The sequence below is a fragment of the Perna viridis genome, chromosome 10 (genome assembly GCF_037379345.1).
Source record: "Perna viridis isolate PV_CMFRI_1.1 ecotype Kerala chromosome 10, ASM3737934v1, whole genome shotgun sequence".
NCBI classification, from domain to species: Eukaryota; Metazoa; Mollusca; class Bivalvia; order Mytilida; family Mytilidae; genus Perna; species Perna viridis.
In genome coordinates, this window is record NC_142454.1 from 34,125,119 (window position 1) to 34,143,863 (window position 18,745).

The following is an 18,745-nucleotide window of genomic DNA, read 5'->3' on the forward strand; positions in this document are numbered from 1 at the left end:
GCAATTGTGTAACAGGAAGAAAAAACTAAACATATCGGTTCAAAAATGGCTCCGTTATTACACACAAGTATGTGAAATCAACAAACAACGTTAACCATGTAAAAAACTTGGAATAGAATTGGAACTTAACTTTTTGTTTTGAAAATGGGAAACAAAGAGACTGTAAGTAATATATTATACCTGAATAAATTTATGTGTAAAAAGAAAAGTAATTTTTTCAACTGTTTTAGCACAAGTGCATATTAACCTTGCGACAAATATGGCCACAATTTCACAACCAACTACCGACAAAAATGGTGTACCTAGAACAATATTAAGGCATGACTAGAACAATATTAAGGCATGACATCCCCTAGAAAAGAAAAAATATATCAACTTTATGTTAAATTATTTTTAAAAAACTGACTTTACTTTTATCAATTCTGCTTTGAGTCCCAAAAATAAACTTAACCTGAGATTTATTTGATATCTCGGTCCACTTATTTACACAGTTTAAATCACCTATTATGTATAGGTGGTTGTTATCCTTCTATAGACCAGCATGTCAATGTGAAAGACATATGAAACATCTCAAAATATTATCTCAACTTAGTTTATTTTTTGGACTCTTTGCAGAACTGATAAAATTAACACCTCAAAAGTCAGGCCACTTTTTGATATAATTTTACATTGAATGAATGTAACTGTTCTTCATATCTAGGTGGTGCGACGCCTGAAAATTTCTCTAGATACACTGGTTTGTCTGTAGTCGGTGGGAAATTTGCGGTGAAATTTGGTCCATATTTGTGGAAAAGTAATGACGAACCTTATGAACGAATAAAAATTGGCGTCCCTTATATACAATAAAAAAGAACACGAATACAATCAGTAGCGGATCCAGAAATGACCGCGCTATAGTGATGTCTTGTTTTGTTTATATAATCAATGGAACTTTTCGGACAATGCGCCACAGGGGAGGTTCACATACTTTTGAAAAGTGTCCTTTTTTATTGTTGATATGATAAAGGTATATGTCTAAGTGCTCTATATATATATAGCGGTCATAAGAGAAATATTTCCTTTATTTCCTTGTTTATTACAAATTAAAAAGTGAAAGTGATTATATTGTTTTGTAACTCTGTTTATTATGATAAAAGGTAACAGCAAATATGTGTATTATATAAGACCTATGAATAACTAAGGCGTAGTGGTGGTTGAGCAATATACATTCGGAATACAAAGCAAACTCATTTATTTTATACTTTCATTCTTGTAGTACACATATTACTGACTGAAAAGGTGTATATTTGTTTTTATTACTTTTATTGATTTACATAACTTGATCAAATGATCACAGGAATGTTTCGAGCATAAGGCCAAGGGGATCAGATTTCCCATCCCCTTCAAATATGTCTATGAAAACGTGTCCTTAGTTTGAAATAATGATATGACGTAGGTTATATATATATATATATCGGTAGTAAGAGAAATATTTCCTTGTTTATTAGAATTTATAAAGTGATCATGCAAACGATTGTAATGTACTTTTGAAACGATACTATTAATGTGTAAGTTATAACAACAAAACACAATATACAGATCTAAAAATAAATATCGTGGCCGAATATTTAAAATATTTAATGTCCAGTGCAAGCTCATTTATTTAAAAGCTTTTGCTTTTATTATACAACATAACGAACAAGGTGCGGTACTTCACTATACCTGTTCCTTTTTCTATTATTACATAACCGGTAATTTATATTTTGAACAGAAACCCATTGTAGAATCGAATCGGCCATCCACTGCACCAGCGTCTTCAGGAAAACGACAGGTATTAGCTATTTGATCATTGTTGAAAAAAAAAAAACTTTTTTTTAAGAGAAGACTGAGATGAAAACAAAGATTTTATGTAGTTTGCGACACTGACGACTTCTTCGTTTAAACAAACATTTTAATTATAATGTTCCTATCCAAGAAATACATAATACACGATTACCTGTTTTGTAGTACTTAATTATTTTGATTCATCCCTATTGTGGCAAATATGGTCGTGAAGCATGAACATGTCAGTAAAGCCTGTTTTGCGTTGACCAAATGCTACAGATGTATGACAGAGTTTGCTTTCCAAATACGAAGAAACACAAACAAAAGTACTATAGAAAAAACTCTGAATCACACTGACATTATCATTTCTGTTCTCAATACCAAACTGTAGTACTCACTAGATAATATGACCATTTCCTCATTGTCATCTTCATCACCGCCATCACCACCAAATATTTTTCAAGGATAAGTTTGGTTTTGTCATTGTCATTTCCATCACAAACATCACCACCTAATATCCTTTAAGGATAACTTTGGTTATGCCATTGTCATCTCCATCACCAACATTAGCACCAAATATCCTTTAAGGATTAGTTTAATTTTGACAATGTCGTGTCCTCACTAAATAATATCCTTTACAGAAACATATGATATTGTCATTATCATTTCCATCACCAACAAAAATAATTCGAGGATTACTTTCAATTGGTATTGCAATTATCATCTCAATCACCATCAAATTTTGGTTTCTTCATTATCACCTCCATTTGCTACTAAATATCCTTCAAAAATAAGTTTGATATTGTCATTGTCATCTTAATCACCACATAATATCCTTCAAGAAATAGTTCGATTGGTCATTACCATCACAATCACTACTTACCAAATAGCATTCAAAGATAGGTAATGTATTGTCATTGTTAATTATAATCACCCCAAATACAATGTATCTTTATCGAGGATATCTTTCGTTTTGCCATTGGCATCTCCATCATCACCAGACATTCTTCAAAGATTCGTTTGATATTGTCAGTGTCATTACGTTCTTTTTAGAATATTATTGTTTCTGTTTTCATTGTCATCACAATCACTACCAAATATCCTTTAAATTTAGGTAATGTATTGGAATTGTCATTTCAATCTCCACCAAATATCATTTGATCATTTGCACAATTCTTTCTAAGTACGATTTTGATTTTAACATACTGGTAGACGAAGGACATATGTATGTGTATTTTTAATGTCAGTTATTTAACATTAGGTTACGTCCACTCTCAGCGACCCTAGTGTATCTTCACGTAATGTATCAAGTAAAACGTCAGCTCGAAAGACTAAGTCATCTGCAACAGAGTTTGTCAGAAATACAGGGATTGTAAGTAGTAAGAATATAAGTAATCACCTATAAATTATTACACACTTGATTTTATCAAGAAAAAAGATAATAAAATTTTCCTAGTCTGAAGGTGGAATTTTAATCATAGTAATCGTTTCTTAAGAACTTTAGATAAATGATTTGTTTAGAACAAACGTATTAAAATAGCTTCAATGTTTTTTGGAACATATTTTCATACAATTGTGTGTCCTAAGTTACTTTTCGTATTTCAAGTCACAAACCAGCAAAAGAGAGAATGCGGTTTTGAAGAAAATAGAGGTAAAATATGATAATGACACATTTACACAAACCGCTACAGTGGTCTATATGTAGTGTGATCGCTTTCAGAGGTCGCTGATATAGTTTAAAATTTGAAGTCACTACTCCTCTACCAAGCACGCGACATGTGAGACATAGAGTGATAACAGGTTGGCTCTGGATAAACATAATGCTTCCCCAATCATTTTAAAATGAATGAAATATCTGCCATATGGCTTAAAACTACAAACAACCAACCATACATACATAACAACTAGTATCGAAAATGTTTTGATGTTAGATCACTCTTGGGTTATCAGGCAAACAAAGGAAGGGGACCCAAAAAAGAATTTGAAAAGTAATATTTTATATTTTCACATGAAACTAATAACAAACAGAGATACTTTTTACTTGTGGTTTAAGTGTCAGTCCCTGTAAGAATTAGGTAGTATCATTTTGATAGTGTTATTTGACCATTTGCACCATCAGAATCAAGGAAAACAGACAGGATTTTCAAAATGGACCATTGAGTTACAATTTCATTGAAATGCACTAAAAGTGAAGGGAGCGAAGGTGGACTCAAAACCCTGACTTGGGAGGATGAGTTGTGTTTGCTGCTTTGGGAAAAATATAATAGTAAGATATAAAAAAGTTAACACTGCGTCCGGAGAATGGTATTCACACTTACTGTTCACTTCTTTTTATTAAACTTATTTCCTCATCATTCGCAGGGTATTAAACATAGCAAACTACTGACCGCAGCAATTGACTTTGGAACAACATATTCAGGGTATGCCGTTATGACAAGGTCAGATTATCAAACACTAGGAGGTGATAGTAGTAAAATACATTGTCCGACATGGATCAGGGACGGCGGAATGAGCTATAAAGCTCCCACGTCTGTTTTATTTCGGCCAAATAAAAAGTTTCATAGCTTTGGTTACGAAGCAGAAAAGTACTACCATGAAAATTCAGATTCCCAGGACTTCAAAGAGTGGTATTTCTTCAAACATTTTAAGATGAAGCTTTATACTGAGAAGGTATGGTATACATTTCTATATACCTTCTATCAAGGACCTTCACCACAACGTATTATTCCTTTTCAGAACGATAAATTAAAAATGAAGCTGTCAAAAAACCTTTCAATCAATTATGTTTAGGCGATAAGATCAAATATATGCTCATGGAATAAGGAGAAAAAGTTCAAGTAATATGAAATATGAATAACCTAAATGTGGTAAAAAGAGGTCACTGAGGTATAAGTAGTAATTGTTTTCATTCCATTTATTGCTCATTAATTTATTCCTAGAAAAAAGAAACTATACACTTTCACACAAACGATTATTTTGAAAGAACAAAACCATAAAAACATCGTTTGGTTCACACAAAATTGTTGCACGGTATAATTAAGTAGATAACTTATTCGATTTTTTCCTTCTAATGTCACTGCAAATCCGATCAAGGGTTATCTTTCTTCCTACGTATACATAAATCTAGGTCTATGTGCATGTATGTTTAGGTTAAACGTTTTGTCCCATTAAAACATTACCGATACTGATAGAATATCAAAACTAATAATGAAATACTCCTACTATTAGATTACATTTTTTTTAACAGAGTAAACTTTCAAAAGACACTGAAATTGAGGATAGTCGGGAATGTGGCAACAAAATGAAAGCTGTTGATGTGTTTGGGGCAGTTATTTCCTATTTCAAGAATCATTTACTAGTTTTTTTTGAGAATAGGAATGACTCCACAATTAAGAACGATGATATACATTGGGTGATCACTGTTCCTGCAATATGGGATTTAAAGGCAAAAACATTCATGAAGGATGCTGCAGAAAAGGTAATACAGTTTTATGTTCGGATGATTTAAATATTTAAAAGATTTTATACGACCGCAAGCTTTGTGTTTTCGTATTATTGTATAGTTTGTGTTATTGTTGCCGCCGTTGTTGACCGTAGACTTTAGTTTCCATGCCAAAACTCCAATATCATTTGATAGATCTTAATAATATGTTAAAAGATGTTCAATACAAGTAATAAAGAACTAAAAGAATGAATTTTAAATAAAACTAAAATGTAACTTAAGTAAAAGTGGATCTTTATTAAATTGAACCATTTGTTTCCATAGAACAGGTGGGAAAAGTGTATGGATCTCTTTGAAATTATAGTACAAGGTTCTATACGACAATTTGATAGTGAACTTGAGTTTTGGACCCAAGAGGGACATAAAGCAAGCATCTTATAAATGTATACTACATAACTTTAGAAAAAGTGTGTGAGTCTATGTGCCACAAGGTTCCATAACACAAATGGTCAGGCTGATATCGATTCTATGGGTTATATAGTTAACTATGACAAATTAGGGGCCTTCTTGTACATATTGAACTGCAAGGTTTCATACATGCACTACAAAAAGGAGGTTTTGATTGATGTATAAGGCAATGTTCAAAACAATTTAGGAGTCCAACTAAATATTTTCTTAAAATTATATACATTGCTTATTTCATATGTCATCTACATAGTTGGAAGACTCTCTTCGACCTAGGAATGCTTATTCACCTACCAGTTTCAACGCCCTATATGAAATTGACGTTTTCACTATACGTTTTATATAGTTTTTTAGAAAGTAAATAAATAATATAGGTAATATTTGAAAAGAAACACTATCAATATCCAAGATCTGGAATGTATTAGACAAATTTTCTTGACTGGTAACATGAGCATGGTCTTTTAGTTTCAGTTGTAAGACAAAAAAGCGACAAATGTTTTTGGCACAAATGAAAATGTTAATTTATCTATGATAAATAGAATTAAATTTATTTATTATTTATATTTGTATCAGGCTGGAATTTCGCAAGATCAGCTAACTCTTGCGTTGGAGCCAGAAGCTGCTTCTCTGTACTGCAGAAAAGTACCAGTGTCAGTTGAAATGACTAAAGACGGGGGAAAGGTTATTGCTGCCATGCAGAAAGGGTCGAAATACATTGTTTTTGATCAAGGAGGTAAGGCACGGGGATTATGATTTCTTGTTATCAAGTTTGTTATTTACTGGTGTCTTGTCATGTACGAATAAACGATTCCAAAATGACGTGCTTCAAAGCTCTTAAGACCAAAGCCGTGGTAAATAAGTGATAACATATGACCAACGTCATAGACTGTGTCTATTAAACAATATGTAGAAGCTACAATGTAGTCCTATTAGAATCAAAATAATTCACGGAAACTCCATTTTTTCATTGTTTTACCCCTAGCTGGTTATTTATGTCGTTATTTAACAATGCCACATACATGGCCAGCCCATGGTAAAACAATGATAAGATGGAGTTTTCTTTATATATTTTTTCGATATAAAGCCTGGAAATGTAGAGTACAAAAGTGTAAAAAAATCAAGGGACAAAAAAAAAGATGTAGAATGTTTAAACCAAACAATATAATTAATCCACCTCACTTTTCAGTCGCCTCTCTGTGGCAGCCAAGAAATTTTTTATTAGTCTCTCTTACATAAATGCAGGCGTTGCAATATTTTTAAAACAAAAACAAAAAACAAAACAAAAAAATGACAGTGCACAAACTTTCTACAAAGTCAACCCTCCTGCTTGTTGAATGATTTTTTTATCATACAATAATATACCATACGTATACCTAATTCACTTCCATTTTTGTAATTTGTTATTTCAAGATAACGCGTGTTATCTTTTTGTGTAAAGAAGTCAGGTTTTTATGTTCCATTTTTTCATTCAGGAGGTACTACAGACATAACTGTCCATGAGGTCACAGGACCAGATACACTGATAGAAATCCATCAAGCATGTGGTGGCCATTATGGGGGAAACACTGTTAATGCCGAGTTCTTCAAATTTCTCACAAAATTATTTGGTGGTCCGGTTATTCATGAAATTCAAAACAAGCATCCCTCTGAATATTTTGATCTGATGGGAGCCTTTGAATTAAAAAAGGTTGCCTTTACTGAAAGTGCATCGACTGAGCATGGTATGGTAACTTTGCGAGTTCCTTTTGTATGGATGAATGTTTATGAAGATCAGACCGGAGAACCATTGTCGGATAGTTTAGAACAAAGTAATTTCAAAGATAAAGTTGTTGTGAAAAATGACAAACTTCGAATAAGTAACAAACTATTTAGATCTTTTTTCGACTATTCAATCGAAAATGTATTAAACGTTTTTACTAACCTTTTCAAAAAGCCAGAAATGGGAAATATTGGTACCCTGCTTGCAGTAGGTGGCTATTCTGAATCATCAGTATTGATTGGTGCAATTAAAGAGAAGTTTCCTCACTTAACAATTATTGTCCCTAAAGATCCGTTACTTGCAGTCCTTAGGGGAGCTATTTTGTACGGATTTGAACCAAACTGTATTACCGAAAGGGTATCACAATATACCTATGGCGTTGCAATGCAATTGCCGTTTGACGCCGACAAACACGACAAGTCTAAAATTGGGCATGCAAAAGACAGAAGGGGGAAGCCAATGGTTGACGATATCTTTGACAAACACGTTGAAGTCGGTAAAGTTTCCAAAATTGGAGAATTTGAAGCCGAACATGACTACTATCCGTTGATAAACGAGTTACAAATGGTTCATTTTGAATTTTTTGCAAGCGAAGAAAAAGATCCAAAATACACAACAGATGATTCGTGCCAAGCTATTGGAATTTTGTCATTTGAATTGTCGAAACCAGGAAAAATATTTTTAAAATTAAATGCAAGCGGAACTGAAGTTATAGCTGTTGTTCGTGAGGAGGAAACTGGAGAAGATAGAAGAGCTTATTTTAGTTTGATGTAAAAGGCAAGGAATGTTCCTGATAACCGACCGAAATTAAAACTATTGATTTTGTTTAATGTGTATCACTTTAGCACATGAAAATGTTTTAAGAGACTATCCATGTTGAAATCATGTAGAACCTATGTTATTGACGGCACATATTATTTTTGCTCCACCAACGTTTTATGTTTCAATGTCATAAACTCATTATGATGTCAAAATACAGGGACTTTTCTGTATCAAAAGAGGTTAAATCAGAATATATATTCAAATTTCCCTAACGAACGAAATAAATTATGTATATATCAAAGAGCTATTTCGCTGTGTATTCTTTCCATTTTTACCATTTCAATAAATTACAAACCGATATTCATTTTCGAAATATAGTTTGATACGATCACCAAAAAAAAATGTCGTGGTATATTGATATGGTGCTTTTTACGTGTCATCGTCGTGGTCCTCGTCCATAGACACTTGGTGTTGATCTTTATAAAATTTTATGACAGTTACAAACCACAAAGGGAAGGTTGGTATTGATGTTGGGAATATAGCCCAACCGTTTTATAATTAGGGGCCAACAAGGGGTCTAAAACAAGTTTTTCATAGAATGCAACCATGTAACTCGAGTAAAAGCTTAGGTATGTATATATTTTGTTCCAAAATATTTTTACCACGATGGTCAAACTTCGATTGATTTTGGGTGTAAAGACGAACTTAAGGAATTAGGGACCAAAAGGGCAGGCTAAAAATGTCCAGACAGTAACTTGACTATTTTTTTTAATTTTCGGTCCAATATCGAATTTATTTTATTGGATACTTAGTACTTATGAAAATCCATGCCTGCATTTTTCAATCAGATTTACCTTTCACAGATTTGAGTAATGCGGGGTCTAAGGGGCCACACCTTTAAATATTTACTTTTTGTAGGACCGCTAAAAATTTGCGGTCAGGAATGCAAAAAATATATTATATCAACGCATGCATCAAGTGATCAGAGTAATCTGGCTGCAGTCGTATCATGCTGCGCTCTGCGAAGCTTTTCTTAATTTTTGGTTCGACTTTGGTTTTTTTTTTATTGGATTCCAAAGTTTGGAATAGGGTTATGTTGCTACAAGATTGAAGTCATCACTACAGAAGTTTTATGGTCGTCATCATGAACTCGTGGATCGTTATGGTGTGTCCACCATGAAAGCTGATTTGTTGAACGGGTCATAGTTTTCCTTTCCTCGTTTGTCTGACCCGGACTTGACTTTAAATGAGCAACTCGGCGGGTGTTTCTAGAAAAGCAGAGGACGCTTACCCTACCGGTGCACCTGTTCCATGCTCCTAGTTTTTAGTGTCGTCCGAGTTGCTCATTTGCTTTTGTTACTTTGTACGTATGATTTTAGTTTTATGTTTTTTGTTGTGTATGTTGTTTTCCATGTCTGGTTTTTGTCCCTGGATTACATTCTTTTGATTACCGCTATAACCTTGGTTCCCTTGATTACTCCTTCATATCCTCCAATTACTTCTTATGGAAAAAATTAGCGCGGAGTCTATAGCCAGACAATTGCAATTTTCTTATGATCGATATTTTTGTATTTGTAAAATTATTTCAATATATATTATTGCACATACATTTTGTAGTAAACAATTATAAATAAACATAGACTCATACAGCAATACAATAATACTTTCATTCAGTGCATTTGGTTGATAAATTATTTGGTCGACCTTTATTTGAAAAAAATGAATGAAAACTGATTATGGTTTAAGAATGCATGTACGTCTACGAATATTTTGGAAGGTTTATTTTAATTTGTTTAAATAATGGAATTTTTAATTGGAAATGGTGGATATATTTTATCTAATAAATGTTCATTGTCTGCTATAATTGTCACAAATCATAGAGCATTTGAGCATAGGCTTACCTTGTTATCTTGAGGAGAATGGTAAGACTTTATCTATAACATTCATATACATGTATAGTATAAATGCAATTGATATGTCATGCCTGATATTTAAAAAAATGAACGCATGCGGTACAGAAAAAGGAGAAACAAATGACTCGTTACAAAGGAATCCATTGTGATAATTTTACCCAATTCCTCAATCTTTTTTTTCAAGTCGGAAATATTAAACTTCATCTTCTGTCTCAATTCATTGCTTTTTTTCACCATAAATTCAATCTAGTTTGCATTTTTGTTATAATTGTAATCTCCCCGAAGGAGTTTGGGTCGTACAAAAATAGTCCAAACTTTTCACCTTACTACAAAACATTTTGTTGGGGTTATGGTCTCCACCGTTAAACAATTAGAACCAACTTACTATTGAATACTCGTTTCTTGATGAATTTATTTTGTTTTGTTTTTGTTTGTTTTTGTTTGTTTGTTTGTTTATTTATTTATTTATTATTTTTTGGGGGAGGGGGTAATTTTTAATTGCAGCTTTTGCTTTTATATAATTGTAAATCCTTTTTGATACCTAATTTTGTTCAATAAGTAAGAGGCTTCGTTCTGGGGTCTTCACTAATTAAAGTCGACATTTATTTTTTTTTACTTTAACCGAGTTAATATCAAAGAAGTCCCGAGAGTTTATTACCATTTCATTATTATACTCAGACTGCAATACTTTATTGATGTTATAAAAATATCACTATAGAAAAATCTAAAAATATCCCTTCAGCACTTGCCTTTGAAATCCCCACAACACATGTTTCATAACTCATTCGTAATGTTTGTTGTTTCAAAACAAAAGTCACCATATTTTTACTGCTTTGATGTCATTTATTTTTATTTTTATTTTTTCTTTCTATTTCGTTTTTGTGTGTTACTATAAGTGACAAATTTAGGAATTCAAACTTCTTATCAATATGGTATATAATTTTTTTTTACTTTACTTGAAATTCAAAAGAAAGGCTGTATAGTGCATATTAAAATAGAAAGAAGCACTGTTAAGGTAACGAGATCATATTTGATTATGTAGTGTATTATAAAACATCGATTCAGACATATAAAACATTCCCTTGTCTAAAACACAGTATATACTCGTGATTTGTGTGATTTCAAGCCCAAGAGTGCAATAAAAATAAAGTTACATAAACTTATGAATGATATAAAAATGTGTTGTATGACCTCAAAATCAACTTCAAATTGTTTTATTCTGTCTATTGTTGACAGTTCAAAGCTACAAATAAATATTCATGATCCAAACCGAAATAAAACTGACTTACTTAAACTTCGAGATTTAAACATGCGGTATATAAAGGACTTTGTTTATAAATTCTACACATATTCATTCATTGATGGAAAAGGCAAGGAGAGCCTCTAAGTCAAAAGACTACGTATACGAAATTATAGTGAATTCTACCGGGATGAGGCTTAATTGCAATTTATAGCAAATAAGCAAAGAAAAAATAGAAAGAAAAAGAAACGAAAATTGGATTAAATCAAATGAAAAACGTAATTTTCCTACGATTCCTTTTACTTTCAAGACTGTTATGTCCCTCCTTTAATGTAACAGAACTTTGACAAAATCACCTGTCTGATTCTCTGTTCTATACATTAAATAAGAACCAAAAAAAATCAAAGGAATCTCAAACAAGACCCGAATTTGCAAAATTTATCTAGATTGGAAATTGTTTGTTTTCAATAAGCAATCAAGTGTAATGTTTGGAGTGTTTTATTTTGTATAACCAGTGTTGTAATTTAACATAGAACAGAATCAACTTTGCCGAGAATAAACTAATCAATGAAAAAGAGGGAAGTTACACTTCAAATGGAAACAAATTTTAAGGTTGAAACTAAAAGATGTCGGATGCAAAATGGATATTCTAACATTTTCGATGATTGGGTATTCGTGGTTGAAAATAAATAAAGAGAACCAAATAATACTTGTATTCAGGTGGCATGTTGTGTCGTGGTAAAGTATTGTTAAACGGAGATAGACATATGTTTTTTCATCCGCAGTATCCTTTGCTCTGAGGCTTATGTTGACACCAAGTTAAAATGTAAAACAGTCCCCTATTCAATCGAGTGATTAAAAATAAAATAAAATTAAAAAATAGATTTCCTCTTTCTATTCTAACTCTTAGAAAAGTTACAAAAATTGATATATAGGTAAAACATTTAAACAGGCATCATTTTTTACGGCGTCAAGTAATTGTTAAACAGTTGAATTTTAAATAGGTAGTGTTACAGTAAGTCATGTACTGTAACGTTTTCTACTGTAGACACACTCGTTTAACAAATACTGGAAATGGACAAAATGTGGAGTATACGGAAAAGATTCTAAAATTTATTATGGATTTTATATGTATCGAGTATATAAATTAGTTGACTTATTCTCTTACTGTATTACAATGTTCGTTCAGTGTTTGTATCTATTTTTAAAGAAAACAAATGATGAATAGAAAAAAACCCGATCTTCTTGCGGAATCGGAGATAACTATGTTTATGTAACCAAACTCAGTCACAAATTTCCGACCCCTAGTAAAAATATCATATATACCATATATATTATAAGGGGCTAGAAGAAATGAATTTTATGTTTTGTAAAGATCGTGCATAAGTTAATCAGTCAAATTTAGAGAAACATCTTTATTTCTGTGCTTTGCGTCTATTCGTGTTACTTTCTACGAAAACGGACTAACTGCTTCTGTTTTCTGTCAATTAAAGAAAAACATAATACAAACATAACGTTTACCAGTTACTCAAAAAGTATAGTACTAATTACATTAATTGTCACAACACTACTTAAGGCTGCTCATGTTTTCATCTTTTATTGAAAAGTGATCACACCTTTTTTTAAACTTCATTTTTGCAGGGTTTCCGGCTTTTACCGAGTATGTAGTATGTCTGAATTACCATTTATAACCACAAGTAGGTGATATGATTTGTATTGATATGTATTTGAAATTACAACACTATGAATTTCCGTTCACACTCACTTTGAGGTATTTATCATGTTATGATAAAATAACTGTCTGCCAACATTCATTTCAACACAGGTTTCACTATAGGACACTCCTGTTTTCCAGGATTTATCGATGTGTAAAATGAGACCATTTACTAACAAAACAAATAAAAGTTCAATAAAAAACCGTATTTGATCCTTTGATTCCAATCCCAAGCTATCTGCAATATTATTTTCTTTTAAACTCGCATTTAATGAAATGGACATTAAACTGACGACGTTACATGTGTGCCAATTTCAATGTTTGAAGTAAATGAGGGCTACTGATAACCATATTGTTCAAAATTGTTGTTTTGTGCATTTCACAGTATGTTTAGTTGTATTTTTTTTTATTCGACCTCTCTCACATATAAGTTGTCATATCATGAATAATAAAAAGAGCGAAGGTAAAATACATTAATTCTGAATATTGATCATTAAAAGTTGTTTGTGTTGGCTTTCCGAATGGCATGTTCTTAGGTACTGCTCCGAGGTACTGCAATGGCACGAATGTAATAAGCCAAAAACTATATGGATAAATATATTCTGTATTATCATAATAATCACTGCAACAAATCATTTGTAAACATGCACTAACGACAAATAAACTTGCTTTGAATGTAAAAGAGATTCATTTGCATATTTTTGCAGGCTTTTGAAAATGTTCAAGTGCTACGTATGCCAGATACACTTGAATTTGGAAATTTTTGATCTAAAAGTAGCAGGGTTTTCCATATGTATATTTATAGACTTAACCTTTTACCCATAGATTGATACATGGTATATATAGAAAAGAAAAGTCAATTTCAGTTATACTTTGAGGTATTTATCATGTTATGATAAAATAACTGTCTGCCAACATTCATTTCAACACAGGTTTCACTATAGGACACTCCTGTTTTCCAGGATTTATCGATGTGTAAAATGAGACCATTTACTAACAAAACAAATAAAAGTTCAATAAAAAACCGTATTTGATCCTTTGATTCCAATCCCAAGCTATCTGCAATATTATTTTCTTTTAAACTCGCATTTAATGAAATGGACATTAAACTGACGACGTTACATGTGTGCCAATTTCAATGTTTGAAGTAAATGAGGGCTACTGATAACCATATTGTTCAAAATTGTTGTTTTGTGCATTTCACAGTATGTTTAGTTGTATTTTTTTTTATTCGACCTCTCTCACATATAAGTTGTCATATCATGAATAATAAAAAGAGCGAAGGTAAAATACATTAATTCTGAATATTGATCATTAAAAGTTGTTTGTGTTGGCTTTCCGAATGGCATGTTCTTAGGTACTGCTCCGAGGTACTGCAATGGCACGAATGTAATAAGCCAAAAAACTATATGGATAAATATATTCTGTATTATCATAATAATCACTGCAACAAATCATTTGTAAACATGCACTAACGACAAATAAACTTGCTTTGAATGTAAAAGAGATTCATTTGCATATTTTTGCAGGCTTTTGAAAATGTTCAAGTGCTACGTATGCCAGATACACTTGAATTTGGAAATTTTTGATCTAAAAGTAGCAGGGTTTTCCATATGTATATTTATAGACTTAACCTTTTACCCATAGATTGATACATGGTATATATAGAAAAGAAAAGTCAATTTCAGTTATATTTTTCAGAACTTAGTACAATTTATTTGGTGAGTAATTCTTTACTTTTGCTTGTCATGAATTGTTTTCAATATTAATTTGTGTAATGAATAGATCATCTTGTTTGGTAATTGAAAGAAAAAATAAAAACTAAACATTGTACGTCGTTCATCTGGTTTATGCTACTAGCAAATCTTACTCTGTCATGGTCAGCTTCGTCGTTTGGTTTTGCTTTTGTGCAGTAATTTCAATACTTACTGATAGATTAGAATAAAGATATACGACAAAATGTCATACAATTTGACAATTGGGGATTTAAAAGGTTTTTTCGCACTAAGCCTTTCAAAACACATTCCTTAAAAACAAAAGAAATCAAATGTGGTTGCTTTTCAACAAGCATATATTGATACAAATTTCATTATCTAGGTTTATTATCAATAACATTTGTTCATTTTTTGTACACTCGTAGTAAATTGTGTGTGCATACCATTTCGGAAACTGTACATATGTAATCATACACGACTTTACAGCTGATAAAAATAACAACTGCAACTATCAACAATCCATGAAAATAGCCTGTTTACTGATTTTGATGATGCTGACTGCTTATACATTATATGCATTAAACCTGAGCATATATATGTTTACAATCATATTGGAATTCGTATCAAGTAAATTGTTTTGTTTTTTTTTTCATTTTTTTTCCAGTTTTCACGACACGTCTAAACGTATATTTCGATTAAGGTAAGTTTAATTTCTAATTGACTGAATCTTCATTTAATAAGAAGAATCATTTTCAATTGTAAAATATTCAAGACGAATCTCCACTATTTCATATGACTGTGTGATCAGAAGGTTTTTTGCTTATCTATGTAACGTATAACGGAAATATGAAGCTTTCCTTCCACTTTCAGGTCGCTTCTTTCTCTTGAGTTTTGGTCTGACAACACCAAATGTAGTTTTAAACTTAGCAACACGACGTGTATGCACAATAGAAGCTATGCTATCTAAGCATCCAAATACGGACTAAAATTTGTTTTGTCAACCCTTATGACAACTTTTTACCACACTTGCTACATGTAGTAATTGGAAACAATATGTACCATAAAATGACAGCAATAACAAATAAAGACTCTACTATTTTAACGTTTAATCGATTCTCGTTAACATAATTTTCTGCAATTTTCTTACTTAAAGCACATTTTACACATCCTTTATAAAAGAAATGAATACGTAAATATTGCGTTTGTCTTCAAAAGTAAAGTTCATGTAATTCATATTAAAAACTTTCTTTTTTTTAATTTCATTCATTTCTCCCTGATAGAAAGATAAAACAAAAATCGAGCTAGACTTGCTACAAGTCTATTTGTAAACTATCTTCTTTTAAACTTCATATAACTAAAATCAAATATCTAATCACTATTCATCTGCGGGGCAGATTGATTGATCGACAGAGACAGCAGATGAATAGTGAACAATTTACAGTGTAGATTTTATTAAATTTTACATTTCCAAATTAAATAAATACAAAGAGACTTTGAACAAGTCCTATAGATTTACTTGCAACACGACCATGATGTATTATTTTAAACAGGTAGATTAGTATGTATTCCCTTTTTAGATAATCTAATCTAGCCATTCAAATAGTGTATACAGACACTTTTAATGTAAATGCAAATAATACTTATTGATTTATTTTTACAGTCGGGCAGATTTGAACTGCATGAGTTTGTATAACATTATGTTGAAAATTTAATAAATAAATCTTGTTTTATTCATATCACTTTTTCAGAGACAAAATGTTCAAATGTCGGATGAAAGGATTATCAATAATTGAAGATTATCAACAATGAAATATGGAGTCGCTAAGTGGATGTGCGGCTTCAGATAGAAAAAAAAACACCATCCACGTTTCACAAGTGTCAGTCTGTTCATTAGATTCGGCTTGCTTGGAACTTTTTTCCTTTTAACAACCTTGATCGTGACATGACCTTCTTGTTTAGATAGCTTACAATGTTACTTGATTCTTATAATTTTTTAGAGAAATGACTGTCCCTCTAGAATGATTCGACTGTAAATGTTTGTTAAAGTAACTAGAACTAGAAAAACTGTTTGATATTCAAAATTAATAACTAAAAACGCATGTTTCAGTTAACTTTAGGAAGAATTTTTCTTAAAGATACAGTTTGATAAAACTAAATAACGACTTGTTTCATAGAGGTATATGACATTTTGCTTAAATGTAATGAAGAAGATATTGTCCATTTTTTTTTCACTTCAAATTGTTTTAAATCAGGGTATCAATTTTCTTATCTTTCAATAAAACATTTGAAAAATAAATCTCTTAAAAAATCAGTATTTATGTTTCATTTACGAACTGAATTATTTAGATAGCAGAATGGAAAACATTATGAGATAGTGATTTTCTTGAAATTCCACATTTGCACATACACATAACAATGTAAATATCTTAATGTCTCCTAAACCAAATAAAGTACAGAGAAAAAAAAGATGTTGTAAATACTTTAATTTTTATTTATAATTACAAAATAATCGCCAGAAAACAGAATCAAAATTCTGAGTACCAAGAAGAATATGTACATATGAAAAATGTTTTTAAAAGGTGTTTAGAGGTGATAAGATGACAATATTATATAATGCTTTACACGAAAATAACACTTCGTTAAAGGGCAAAATAAAGACATTACAAATTATGATTTGCATCCAGTGATAGCCAAAGGGGATTATGATTTAAGGTTCCGTGTGTCCGTCTGTCTGACTTATTGCTCGAACTTGTTTACGGATATACTTTGAGATAGTGATTTTGTCGGGATTTGTTTCTGTTTAGTTTGGCCGAATGATTTTGTATGATAACAAAACATGAGTCAAACATTTAATACGTTTTGTCCATACTTCCCCATTTTTTTTAGGTTTTGCATATATCGTCAAAACCGTTAGATTTAGCCAAAAAGTTGTCAAGCGACTTCCTGTAAGAGTTTTTGCCCTTGAAAGGGGAAAAAATGACGGGTTTTTTTTTTTATAGTTTTCAGCCAATATCTTGAAAACTATGATAGATAGAAAGAAACTTTCAATTCGTGAGATGACCTTTTTGCTTATATAATTTGAAAATTTCAGTTGTTTGATTTTATTTGAAATGATTTAAGATAAAACTAGATATTTTATATGTTGCTTTATTTAGTTGATTTTATATACAACAGCAAAACAATGCGGTCGTATATTGGTATGGCGCTGTCGTCATCGTCGTCGCCCATTTCGTTGTCCGTATAAACTTGGTTTTCTTGCGATAATTTATGTTGTGGTTAAACCAATTGTTATGAAATTTTAATATGATTGTTACTAACCACTAAAAAGGGGTTCTATCTAATTTGGGGTCTGTTGCCCCTATAGTGTAGAATATGGGGCCAAAAATTGTCAAAATAGATGCTATGTTAAAACACATGTAACAATGTTTGTTTTTCTTCTGATTTTGATTATTTCTTTTTATTGTGTTCCTAGTGGTAAACAAATGTATCAGCAGATTTGATGCTTTTAGGATCTTTTTCGAGTTATAAGTGGTCAAATAGACCACACACCAAAAAATCCAATTGAAAAAAAAAGGTCTATTTTGGAAATTTTTATTTCAATTTCAAATTTTGCGCAATATAGTATTCAAACCAGTTGTTTTGTCAATAATGAATTGTAAGTCCCTGTGCTTAAGTGTGTCAAAAATGAAAATTGTGTACAAAGTTGCCCCAACCGTTCAGTGTTCGACCACTGCATTTGTATTATGCTGCACTCCACGAAGCCTTTTTATTTTTGTTTTGCTCTTCGAAGCATTAATGACTTGGTTTTCAAAAGTAATCAATGGGTAATTCTGGATGTATTTACGTTGTTGAAAATATTGACGAAATAGGGACTCATTATTTTCTGCATGAGTCTTTGTTTGGTCTTCTAGTTTATTAAGAGATAACCTAAT

General features: G+C 31.5%; 1 protein-coding gene and 1 long non-coding RNA gene across 3 annotated transcripts; both read left to right on the plus strand.

Annotated features, from left to right (window-relative positions):
• Nucleotides 1–22: 22 nt before the first annotated feature.
• Nucleotides 23–8,538, plus strand: LOC148605525 (heat shock 70 kDa protein 12A-like). 2 transcript variants are annotated; one of them, XM_088547694.1, is made up of 8 exons: nucleotides 23–162; nucleotides 1,751–1,810; nucleotides 3,065–3,175; nucleotides 3,410–3,454; nucleotides 4,165–4,473; nucleotides 5,051–5,281; nucleotides 6,284–6,443; nucleotides 7,183–8,538. In XM_088547694.1, the coding sequence occupies exons 1-8, from the start codon at nucleotides 145–147 to the stop codon at nucleotides 8,241–8,243; spliced, it is 1,995 nt and encodes a 664-aa protein (XP_088403820.1). In that variant the 5' UTR covers nucleotides 23–144; the 3' UTR covers nucleotides 8,244–8,538. The 2 variants fall into 2 exon arrangements, with proteins under 2 accessions (XP_088403820.1, XP_088403821.1); XM_088547695.1 differs by lacking the exon at nucleotides 3,410–3,454.
• Nucleotides 8,539–12,507: 3,969 nt separating this feature from the next.
• On the plus strand, nucleotides 12,508–17,124 carry LOC148605526 (uncharacterized). Its single transcript, XR_015916019.1, has 5 exons — nucleotides 12,508–12,522; nucleotides 13,026–13,081; nucleotides 13,806–14,819; nucleotides 15,478–15,513; nucleotides 16,562–17,124. It is a non-coding gene; the product is annotated as an uncharacterized LOC148605526 (long non-coding RNA).
• Nucleotides 17,125–18,745: the final 1,621 nt, after the last annotated feature.